The sequence below is a fragment of the Gasterosteus aculeatus genome, chromosome 14 (genome assembly GCF_964276395.1).
Source record: "Gasterosteus aculeatus chromosome 14, fGasAcu3.hap1.1, whole genome shotgun sequence".
Taxonomy (NCBI): Eukaryota; Metazoa; Chordata; class Actinopteri; order Perciformes; family Gasterosteidae; genus Gasterosteus; species Gasterosteus aculeatus.
The window spans coordinates 6,419,022-6,431,892 of NC_135702.1; the positions used below are offsets into that span (position 1 = coordinate 6,419,022).

Below are 12,871 nucleotides of genomic sequence, written 5' to 3' on the forward strand. Positions count from 1 at the left end.
CTGGGGAGGGAGGGGAGACCATCACTCCGCTCCTCTTCTCCTTTTCTTCTCTTGGCGGCAACTGCTGCTCGTCGTCTGAAAGGCACATACCTATATTGCATTAGAGACAATCAACAAAAAAAAAAAACTTCCCCTCCCCACACACACACACACACACACACACACACACACACTAATTCTGCCTTACTGTTTGTCTATCTCTGTCTCTCTATCTGTCTCTCTTACACACACACAGACACGCACACATGCACACTATCTTTCTACTTGACTGGGCACATGTGGAAAGACAGCTACAGTCTTAAAAAAGCTTTCTGAGACATGCATTTTTTTATTTTTTATTATCAAATATATATTTTTCGTTTTTCACCCTGAACCCACTGAATCCATCAAACCAGGGCCTTAGTTGTTGTTTATGATAAACCAAATACTGGGTTTACACGGACGTGTCACTCTCCTTTGGCCCCCTTCCTCCCTCCGTTCTCTGCTACCTGCATCTTTCAGTGGCCGCTCCCGGACTGTTTGACAGGACACGTCATGTCCTTTTCACATGTATCTCCTCGTTATAATGCCTGGGGGGATTTTGCTTCGTCCGAAAGACCACGAATCGAAAAACACAGCTATACTGTAGCTTAGAAGAAACATGAATTTATTTTTACATTTATTTGGCATGTGCATGGGCAAAAATACTTGAATAGTAATTTTTTTTTACTATTTTTGGATGAAAGTATTTCCTAGAACATTGGACTACCCAAAAAAACAAAACTCTATCCAGTTTTATTTTGAATTGTCCAAATTATAAATCCCAGATATATCTGCCTCCACAGAGAGGGTACTACTAAAATATGACATTTGCAACATTTTCCAAGGACAATGCCTAGTGAGGATTATCCCCTGGCAAGGAACCTTTCACAGTAAATTCAGCAGATGTTTTAAGCTTATAATGCTTGTTTTTTTGTTCCGTCAACTCCTCAGATAAAAAGGCCTTCTGCTTGAACCTTCGATTGAACCTCAGAGGTGGCTCTTTTCTTGGGCTTGACTTGGTTTAAACCTGGTCTTGACTTGAATCTGACTGGAACCAGTCTTGGAATTGGCTTGGACACGACTAAGGTGGTCTTGCTGACAGGCCACGGGTGTGCGCGCAAATACACACTCGCAGGCAGACATTGCCTTAGTGCCGTAGAGAAATACCTCAGTGGATAAATAAATAAGCGAACGCCAGGGGAGCTTGCCAGTGGTCCCATGTCCTGTGATGCTGTGACTGAATTATGGCAAACCTTTTGAACAAATTGGTTGTGAGTCTAATGGGTCAGAATGTTTTATATCTTGCAGAGTGGCCGCAGTCATGCTCTCACCGTAACGCACTACTGCAGCCTCCTCGGAGGGTTATGACTAGAAAATTCTCAGCGGGGGCACGAGGGAGCGCCGAAGTAAAACAGCAACAACAGATTTGTACCAAAAGCAGAAGGAGCATTATGCAGGCGAACGCGTTGCGTATGCTTTCAATGGGCGATCCTGTAGGTCTCCTTACGTAATCAACACATGGCACGTTTTGATTCCAAGAACAACCCTTCAGTACCAAGGAGAGCGCACACTCCAACAGATAATAATTACTGATTCTTATCAACTCTACGCACTGAATTTCCAGTTTAGTACACCTAGCTGGAATAATTGTGGACTAATATGACAGCTGTGTATGGCAATGTAGAGAGGTGATTTTTATTTCGCCCTTGTTGAGATAAATGTGTTTGTATGTGGGGGGGGTTCCTAAGAAGCAGTATTAATTGCATGTTTTTTCTAATATACAGCATTAGTTCAAGCAATAGGTTCACATAACCAATATATAGGCAACTGAGTCTACAATGTAGTCAAGATTTGGCCTGTAAAGCATTAATTGTATACAGCAGTGGTTAAGACTCGAGAATTCACTGACCCTAAATCCTTCGTTGCTAGATGAACAAGGCACGTATGAATGAAGGCAGCATTAATAATATTCTATCAATCACAGGAAGGTGAATGTTTCCATTTTGCCCATCTCGTAGATTGTTATTTTGTAGCCAGGTTAACGTGCTAACAAACTAGTCATGTTTCTTTGCCGGAATGATCAGAGTAGCTGCGACCATCCCTAGACAGAGTTGGCATTCCTGGAGGCAGTACCTGCTGGTTGAGGGTCTGCCAGTGACATGGCAACCCGCTCTCAACCTCTCGGTGAACCAACCTGCCAGTCGCCCTCAGTGTCCAATTTCCTAGAACTACTATTTCTGATAAGCTTCCTTGAAGCAGCCCATTGGTTATGTTGTTAACACCATTAGCCCTGAATGATTGGAAATGCTACATAAACGAATTCACGTGTGCGCACGCACACACGAGTACACACACACACACACACACACACACACACACACACACACACACACACTTAGGTCGCCAATGATGGTGTCCTGTGTGTGCTGACTAAGACTCTTTACCACCCCTGGTGATCATCTTATAAATCAATACTGTGGGCCAGCTGGCCAGTGTTTTCACGTATTAGCCTCTGAAAACGGACAGTGATACGGTCAGCTTGGACTAGACTAACGGAGTCATTCATTAAAGAGGTCACCGTGGCCTTCCTTTCCTTCTTGTAAGTCATGACAGGCTTCTACGAAAGTGAAGGGTCCAAATAGTATTTTGGTGCCAGTGAGTCTGCTGGGTTTAGATGACGTCAAGGCTCGGAATTTGTGGCTGGAGTTGTTGCTGACGCTCGGTACACTCGCTGCCCTCCGTTGGCAGGGGGTGATTACATTTCAGCTCAATTGGTTCAGTATCGATAATGTCAATGGAGATGAATCGTGGCCCATTTGTGAAATGGTAGAACTGTGTGTTATTGTAACCACTGGAAGGGTTTCCCGGCCCCCTGAAAGAAGATCTGTAGTCACTGCTGTCATACATTGTTACAATCCGATAGGAGCATCTTCATCAAGAAACCTGCTTATTACTATCTGGCCAGCATAGAATGTGTATGGATCTATCTTATCTTCTTGGAAATACAGGAAATATACTTAATCAATACAGTGTAGGATAACCTTCCCTTTCCCAGTTTTATAGTATCTCTGCATTGAACACAGAAGTACTCTCTCTTTGACCTTTCAATGTGTCTGTTCATCTTAACAGTGGCTTTTCCTTTCTAATGCCAGCCAGATAAAAATGGCTGTCCTTACAGTCACACAGTTGTCATATAATGACTTTATGTGTAGCAGCAGTCCTTTTTTCTTGCTTTTCTCTAAATCCTCATCTCTGCTTTACCTCCTTTGCCCCCCCCCCCCCCCCCACCCAAACTCCCACCCCGTTCTCTAAACCACAATTAGATTCCCTGTTTACCCAGTGGAGACTGGCTTGCATTACTCTTCAAACATAAACACGGCAGTAATCGCTTTGTCTATTTTTCACATGTGCAGCCATGCAATCAACTGCGCAGACCCATATGGGATTTTTGCTAGGAATCCGGTGGTGGTATACGCACGGCGGTCCTGTGGTCTTTCTGTGTTTTGCCCCTAGCAGCAGAGGTCATATTCTCATTTCTCATATTTGTCTAGTCTGTCTGCGTGCATGGACCCTGAGTGCGGCTTTTTCTTCTTGCCTTCGTCTGTGGCCTGCTTCCCATTGACGTGAGGTGGCAAGACCCCTGCTGCTGTTGTTTTCTGGCTGCAGTTAGCCACACGGGTTCAAGCAAAGGGGAGGGGGGGGGGGTGTAATTACCTTTTTCCCCTTTTTTGTTTTCCGGTGGCGAGGGGGTTATATTATGGCCATGGATGACATTGCTTGCCTACTCCCTATAATAACTGTTCATTCAGAGTGCTCGTTAAGGGGCCTTGTATTGGAGGATGAATAATGAGGAAGCCTTCACTGCTGAAGGATCCTAATCCTGTCCCACAGTACGCTGGGGGAGGCTTTGAGAGTTGGGAGTCTCCCTTGTTCACACCTTCATTTTTTGTTTGTTTTGTTGATTTTATGATGTTTTTTTTCTTCCTTTGGTCTTTCCAGTCCTTTTCTGCTGCTCATTGAGACCACTTTCACTCTGAAGATCATTTGCCTTGAGTGAAAGCAATTGGCATTGGGAGAAGTCAGTTCCCGTGAAAGACTCACACACGCAGTGTGACCCATGTGTACACACTGCGTGTTTGCAGTTGTCGTACAGATGTGTGTGGTCTCATCAGTTCCTTTGCCTTTTGATAAGTGAATGCCATTGTATATTGGAGCAAAAGAGCTGATTTTCTCAGCTTTTGGTCAGAAGCCTGGTACAAAGTGATAATGTTTCTGCATGATTCCAGTGGCCTATTTTTGGGACCATGATCAAGTACATCTCTAAAGTTGTCTTCACGAGGCAGCACTGGCAACCAGTTAGAGCACATAAATAACTGAGTGCTCCATTGATCCATTGTGTGATGGGGGGAACCACAGTGCTTGCAAACTCCCTTGAACTCCCTCTGTTTCATGCCTGTGGCTTTAGGAAAGCCCTGACATTATACTTTATTGCTTTAACGGTTGTATTGGCATTTTGGTGCCTTTTGGAGAAAGACTGAGCTTCTGCCTTTGATTTTTTGCTCGCCCCTTAATGAAGCGGCACAAGGAGATGTTGGGAGATGATGTCATCTCCTAATATAACCCCCTCCCCCAACCCCTTCTCCCATCTCCTGCACAGACAGACCACATCAACATCAACACTGACAGATCCACACAGAAAGGCACAGCTTTCACGCCTCTGTCATAAAAGTCACAGTTACTTCATAATATCATAGTGCAGGCTTGTCGATGTTAGTGAGATGCCGCACGATAATTGGGAATGGCGGGTAGGAAAAGGTCACCCTGTGTGTGGGTGTGAGCATGTCTATCTTTGTGTGACTATCAAAGTGACGACAATTCATTATTGTCAAGCAATACGTTCATGTTATTTCATTTAGGAGATGGGGAAAATAAAATTAGCATAGCCAATGATGAGTTATATGGACAGATGTGCAATGATGTGCGCCTATATGCGTAGGCTAGGCTATAGGAGGACAGTGGGGGGGAGGCTGGTTTGGAATGGGAGATGGGGGGTGGGGTAAGAATAAATGGATGTGGAGCTTATGTTTCAAAAGATAATTGCATTTCTCTCACCTGTTACCCTTTACAGGCCTTCAAGAGCGCCACAATGAGCTCATACTGGTGTGCTGGAAAGGGCGATGTCATTGATAACTGGTGTCGCTGTGACCTGAGTGCCTTCAGCAAGGATGGCCTGCCAAACTGCAGTCCCCTCAGGCAGCCAATGTAAGTGTGAGGTAACGCCGTGACACCAAGGACTTCATGGATGTCATGGATGCATGCACTGACGCTCTGCAGGCATCCTCACATACCCACAAGGACATGCAGAAACACACCTATCTCCACTGATTCCTGGGCTACTTGAGAGAGTTGTAGACACAAAAAGTCCCCAGAGTTCTAATAGCTGTCAGTCAGTCCCTACACTTCTCTGAAAAGAACATGCTCTCATTCAAGGTGTGCTAATAATACTCCTGAGTGATCCCCCCCCCCCCTCCCCTTTGCCACCGCTGCACTGAGAACTTTTAAAGAGAAACAGAATGTTGAAAGGACAATAACTTACAATTAATGCCTTTAATCAAGACTGAAAATATGCCTTTAGTATATTACTTTCAAGAGTGAAAGAGGGCCAACGTCTATTGGCACTACTACTACTTCAATAATATTAAAAGCTCAACATGGATAAAATGTAGTGTAGCTGCAGAAAGGACTCTGTTCTGCGGCCTCAATGTGAATTATCCTTTATTTTTGCAGAGGTCCTCCGCACATTATCAAATATAACTAAATGTTAATGAAAATAATGAAATGTCCCAATATCCTACCACTTTAACACTGTTCCTATGGGTTTGAGAATAATTGTTTTACATGATATGCTGTTTCCACAAAGAATTTTTTGATAAACTCCAAAACAGTTATTAAATTGAGTCTGTGAGGAGATTGGTCTAACCTCTTTTGCAATACTTCAATATGTTGCGCAAGAATTGCACAAATCGATTTGTTTGTGAATTGTGGTTGGTGAATTGGAGAGGACGGGCGAGGCTTTTGCCACAACCAAAAGATTTGGTCATGCTTTCCCAGGGCCGATGCCCGCTGGCATGAAAGGTTCAAAGAAGAGTTGCTGCAGCGGCCAAATCTCCTACTCTGGCCACTGTAAGAGTGTAAGCCCAGTAAGAACCCACAGTACTTATTGTTATTGTCTGTGGGGATAACACCGAGCATAAAAAATGAAAAATGAATAACCTTCCTCTCCCAGATGTTGTGACAGACACAGCTGGGGGGCAGGCAACATGGTAATATACAGTAGTTCTTTTATCCCTTTGAGATGGAAGAAGGAAATTTGCACTGGAAAACATTTTTGGAGAACAGGTAACATGGGAATGCTGGTTTGTTCAGACCTACCACCCTGTCCTCTATAGGCAGGGGTGTGACAGTCTCTTCGCTCACATGACAATGACCACATGGGATTCTTACTTATCCATTTTTGGTTAATGCCCCTAAACATTTTTTTGCACGCACATACAATATTACTTGAAATTCCAGAACAGGGCAATAAACGGTTTCTTAACCTTCCCCTTTCTATGTGGATCCATTAGTGTACGCCTGGCCCCTTACCTGGAGCCCTCAAGCACCATGGTAGCCGTGGAGTGGATGGATGTGGAGCCCGTGATTGGCTGCAAAGTTTCTGACTACATGATCCAGCATAAACGAGTCGAGGATCCCTCAGAGGCAGAAGTCTATACAGGTACAAAAAATAATTCCCAAGCTTGAGTGATTTTAGTTTTTGTAAATATGTGATTAAAATAGGACGTGAGCTTGATCTGTGGATTGTGCTGTTGGTTCATTCGTTGATCCAGACAATGATCTAAAGCACATGCTGCTTCACGCAATTGCACCAGTGCAAGAAAAGAAACTAACATTATTAACATGATTCACTCAATTTACTTGACATGACAATGCATGCTGGACCTGGGATTACAGTTATGCTGAGTAAGGACCATTTAGAACACAGATATTAAATTCCATGCTCCCTAATAATACATTGGTATTCACCAGACATATTTTTTCAATTTGTTTGGAACATTCTTCTCCACGCACACACACACACACCCATATAAAAGTACAAATCACACACATAATTACTCTGAGGAAGAGAATAATTTCTGTGTGGTCTTCCCTCCACTGTTCACAGATGTGAAAGAGTCTCTAAATTATCTAATTGTATTAGATGTGTGATAGTAATGACTTGCTGAATAGCATTCACATAAGCATCTGCTAAGAAGTCACAGAGGTTTTGATTTAAAAAACCCAGAGAATTAAAGTAGAATTTTGGTCTGGATGCAGAACAGTGATGTGTGATGATGGTAGAAAATGACGTATTGCGATTAATCAAGTGCTATGGGGAAGTGGTCATGGTTGCGACAAGGCGATGGGGTGGGGGAGGGGGTGATTCAGCGGAAGGGTGATAGGAAAGAATTTAATAATATTGGAGAAATGAGGTAGTCTGGAAGAACCTGGCGTTGGTCCTATTGTAAAATGTACAGCCCATCCATCAGCCCTGGGAGGAGTGCTGATGAAGAGTGGGCACCCGCGAGGGGGGGAAAGGGGCACAGACAGACACACAGGCGTGCTGCAGAGGTGAGGTAGGAAGGGGCAGATGGTGCGGGTGACTCACTCTGCAATGTGCCAGTCTCCAACATAAATCATGTCATGAAGGACAGCATAATAAAGATTAGTCTGTTAGTCACGCTTGTTTGCGTGTTTACTCACAACCAACAGCTCGTTGATACGTGTTTGTTCAGTGGATGACCCCCCGTGAGATTATGTTAATTGCCAGGAAACTCTGGCCCACTGTGCCCGCCTTCCCCTTCGATGGAAACCCGTATTATAAACTGTAAGGGCATGCATCTCACTTCCAACGCAAATACCAAGAAACCGACTCTACTCAACTCCCTCAACACCCTCGTTGTTTCCCAACCGGCGAGAGGATTGGGACTGCTTTCCAAGATACAATCTTGGAGAGCGTTGTAGGGATCGATTTTAGAAATAATACGGGCCTCGATGAGATCTTGTTCTCTGGACTCTGCAAATGAAAGCCGTGATATCATTTTCTGACGCTTATTTTTGAAATGATTGGATTTGTACTCCCCGTACCTGCCTTCTTCCTTAATCACAATCTTTGACGCACTTGGACCAGCAAATCCAAGTCTGTTGAATAAAACCGTAACCTGAGATAAATAAGGGGAGCAAGTTAGCCTTGCGTCCTGCTCACCTCGTGGATAAAGAATGACAAAGTAATTAACATCCAGCGTGTCTCTGCAAGTATTCCTGTTGAATTTAACTCACACACTCATTCCCTGCTGCCATTGAATCCAGTCTTCCACCGTTGGCTACTGAGGAGCTCTAATGGAGCGATTTCAGAATAAATACTTTGGTTCGAGGGCATGCTGGTGTTTTTTGTGTTTCTACTCTTGATATCTTCCAAGACTGTGGTGATTTGGACCAGTGAGCTTTCAAGTCAAGCCTTCCATCCAACATCCGAGGGTGTGAACAGACAAAATGATTATTCGGCTGATTTACAGTAAACTGTAATAGACAAACTAGACAATCATAGTTCAAAGTCTGGGCTGTTAGGCAATATAGATAATTGTAAGGTGTTCAGATTACATTTTTAAAGATGGAAGATGTTTTGCAATTGGATGTGAGACGAAGTGAGAGACAAAGATTGTACACCTCACTGTTTTTATATCATAAAATTGTGACATTTAAACAACCGATTCTGATCATTCATATCAGACAAGGGATTGAGCAGTGCCAGCAGTATGTCTTAAATACACTGCTAACCAAACAAAACCTCATTCCAAAATCCACAAGTACTAATAATGTGCGCTGGGGTAAAAACATAGAATGGACAGAGCCATGGACGGTGTGATTGAAATAAGATAGATCCGACATAAGTCAACACTGTGCGGATAGAGAGGTGGAACTTCATCAGCAGTGACGGCGGCACCTGCTTCCAGCGAACGCAGAAGCTGCGGCGGCATTTGTGTCCGTCGCCAAAGAAAAACCGGTGTTCCGGGGCCGGTGTCAGAGAGAGAGGAAAGACAAACAGACTTCCACACAGCGACACTCATCCGTGTTTGAGCATGAGTCACGCACTCACAGCCCACACATTCAGCCACGCGCGTTCTCATGCAGATGGTAGACGGAGTGAATATGGAGATGCAGACACTTGGATGCAGCTCTCAATGGGTTACCAAAGCCATGTTTCTGTGTCAGAGCTGTCTAGACTAGGGAAGGAAATGATACTGTATCCCTCTTGAGGTAATTATTATTCTTATTATTCTTAGCTTGAAGGTTTCCATTAGGCTCCTCTTATTGAAAGGGGGACTTGTTTCTAGAGATTACTCTCATTTGAAGAACAGCGGTCCTGCCTGCTTTCATCCTGCTCCTTTGTTTCATTGTAGTGTGCGTAAAATCAAAACTTCGTTATTTTATGAAGAATACCATACTAAATGGTGTAGACCTTAAAGACTCTCCAACCACATTAGCAATTATTCACAAATGGCATCACCTCTGTGGGAGTTCTTGATTTCTAATTTCCAAATACCACCATTCCCATCCCTGTTATCGCTGCGTATGAGGAATTACTTATTTTCAAATGTTTCCACAAGCTGGGAGAAATTTTCATCCATGTTCATAAGCTGATTCAAATGAAATAGTGTGACACCTTTTGGCTTGTGTTGGTCGTCCGTACCAGCCTCCTGTACGGATGGATGCAATCAAAAAGTCCTTGAAAATCTTGCCAGTGAATCTTCTTTTGAGCTAATATCAATAAATCTAGCTAATTAGACTCCCACTCGCTTTATCTAACCAGCAGACGTGATATTGTACCTATGCGTTATAACATATAGTGCTGTCAGTTTGACTTTGTTATTCAGAGGGGCTTTCTGATGTTATAGGCCTTAAGTATGTTGTTAAGGAGTTGTAAGTATCCACCATGTTGGCTTACTGATTGACTCTTACTCCGCAGGCCTCTCCTTGCATTTCTTTATTTCTAGATCAGTGTACAGTGCCTTAGGTCTGATTCTTTAATGCATCATCGTTCATTACATTAGAATCATATTTTCTGCAGCCATCGTCTGTGGGCTACTTAAAATAGCTACAAGATACAAAACATTAATATGTTCACATGCAGTTGGACAGTTTGCACCTCCAACCTGAATGTAAAAAGCAAATTCAAAACAAATTGGGATAATGACACGTAATATGTCAGAATCTCCTTTTTTCTTCCAGCGAGTCCTCCTGAAAGCTTTCCAACATCCTTTTACACGGCCCTCAAGCCCTCAGCAGGCACCACAATGTTTCATTTTTAATGTTCTACATCCTTTGCTTAAATCTCTCTTTACATTCCCTCACTCTTAGCGAGTCTTTGTGCCTCATAGCACGTATCAGGGAGGCTTTTAAGGGGTCAGGTTGTTTTTATAGTATCACCCTGTTCCTGTCACATCTGTACAAAGCATCAGACCCCTGTCTTCAGTCCTCTTAGATCACCCCACTTATCAGTGCTGCTTAGGGGAAAAAAAACTAATCTTTTCTTGAAGGCTTCTTGCTGGTCCCTCACAAATCTTCCCTCTGAGGTCAACGGTGACTGCAAGCTTTGATATGCAAGGAGAGGAGCCATGACCCAAGTTCATATATCTTGTTGTTTATATGGGCATGATGCTTTACTGGCAGCCCCTGTCTGGTCCCATATATACATGGTTGCAAGGCATGGCAGAAAGAAGCATCCAATACCTATGATAATATGTGACGCCTGAACAAACACTCCTTTTAAACAGATTGCAATTTAATTCATCTCAAAATTTCAAGATGAAAATATACCTCCTTTGTTAAGATGGAACAACCAATTGCAGCTGAACCTGACAAGAGACCCTAAAACCCATTTAAAAGGTTTTGTGTAACAGTATTTAAGCCAAATAGTAACAAGTTCAGTGCATGCACATCAACAAGCCTCAGTATATTTTTAACATATGTGAGTCCTCATATCCTCTCACAAGTACTCTGACATACACCAGGGTTGATCTTTGTGCTCACATTAGCAGTTAATCAGGAGAGGTGGTCCACTTCAAGAAAAAAGAAAATGCCATGTTAGTTCAGAGGCAGATAAACCTCTCCTTTACGCCGTGGAATGCATTCCATTTCCACACAAGAAAAGCCAGGGCTTGGTTTTCTAAGAATGCGCACAGAAATATACCTGTAAAAGTGTATTAAAATACAATGTTTGAAATAGATTCTTGTAAAATATTAGGACATAGAGGGAAGACTTGAGATCATAGAGAGAAAACCACATGGTAACTATGTCCTAATAAGTAAAAGTCCACTTTAAGGTAATGCCATAATTCCTGCCAAGAGAAGAAAGAAGAAGACATCTCATGTGGGGGTCATAGATCCTAGGGCAGTTCCACGGAGACGCTGTTATCATCTCAACAATTAACCCATCCTCACTGCGAAGCTAATTAAATGAAACCAAAACAAACAAATGAGAAGCAACATCTGGTCTGGGGAATCTAATAGTGGGGGTTCCCTGCCCGAAAACATGCAACTGCATGGACAGAGACACAGTTTGATAATCCTTCCTTACCGACAAGAGCAGTCTATAAAACATGTTTTTAGAGCATGCTTAAACTGAAGGAAGAGTTTCCTGTTTGTGAGGCACAGTTGCAGCCTAATTTTGCTTCAATAGGGGATTCCCTCGATCTCCGTCGCCACAGCAGGCAATACACCTGCTGTTTGCTCAACACAGCATGTCACTGGAGGGTGACTCATTCCCAACATCCATCCTGTGTTCGCCACCCGCAAGGACTAGGGTATTGCAGACACTGTGGTCAGTTTCCAGGTCCTGCGGGTTTGCATAGAACGGGCCAATGCCAGATGTACAGCTGGAGCAGGAAGAGAGGGATCACCTGTTCCTACAAGGCCAGTAAATCAAGAGGGGAACTGACTCACTGAGATGAAGCATGGGGGAAAATGAGGTCATCCCAGATTGCAGTAAAGTTTAAAAAATTGCAAAAAGGTAAATGCAAAGATGAGATTTAATAGCCACACGCAGTCTCCACGCGTGATAACCTGCTCGGCAGACTATTTCCAATCGGCAGACTGTTTCAAATCTTCCCTGTGGAGATTGATTAAGGTTGTAGAACAAGGGGGCACTGCCTGTGTAAAACTAAAGTTAAATGAACAAAAAACCCAGACCATCAGTGGTATTTTGAACTCTAGTAAAGTTGCCTCTGTCTTCGTACTTCTCATATTACAGCATTTGGACCAACAGTAAAGGGCCAACTCCTCTTTTGTATGCCTGCCAATATGATTGGATCAAGCTGCCCAGCGTATCGGTTAAAGCATCATTGTCTGATAAGCTCATGTGTAAACAGTATTCACTTGTGTGTTGTGGGAATCACAGTAAGCCACATCTATAGAGTTGTTTAGCTATTATTTAGTCTTAATGACGTCATGGCCTTGTCACAGGGACTTCCTGGGGTTCCTGTGGGGCTTGTGGATTGAGGCCCCAGTGTTGTGGTTTAAAAGGAATCCCACGCTCGGTTTAGATTGTAAAGCCTGATATGGGACGGCACGGTTTTAACCAGTTTAAGCTTTTCTTTTCAGATGAAGGCCTCTCTCTTTTCCACGACCCCACAAGCGGAATGTCTGCATAAAGTAGCATTTATTACGACTACTATTTTCCACAAGTATCTATTCCTCTTTGTGTTTTTGTTTTTTCCTTTGGGTTTTTATGTCACATACTGTATCTTCAAAACTA

The 12,871-nt window shown here is 43.2% G+C and overlaps 1 protein-coding gene across 1 annotated transcript in view; it reads left to right on the forward strand.

Moving 5' to 3' along the window:
* astn2 (astrotactin 2) overlaps positions 1-12,871 on the forward strand; it is a 172,570-nt gene that overhangs the window by 141,938 nt on the left and 17,761 nt on the right. Inside the window, exons 18-19 of the mRNA XM_040197294.2 lie at positions 5,150-5,283; positions 6,648-6,796. Coding sequence (XP_040053228.2) covers positions 5,150-5,283; positions 6,648-6,796 — 283 coding nt within the window. The remainder of the gene's footprint in view (positions 1-5,149; positions 5,284-6,647; positions 6,797-12,871) is intronic.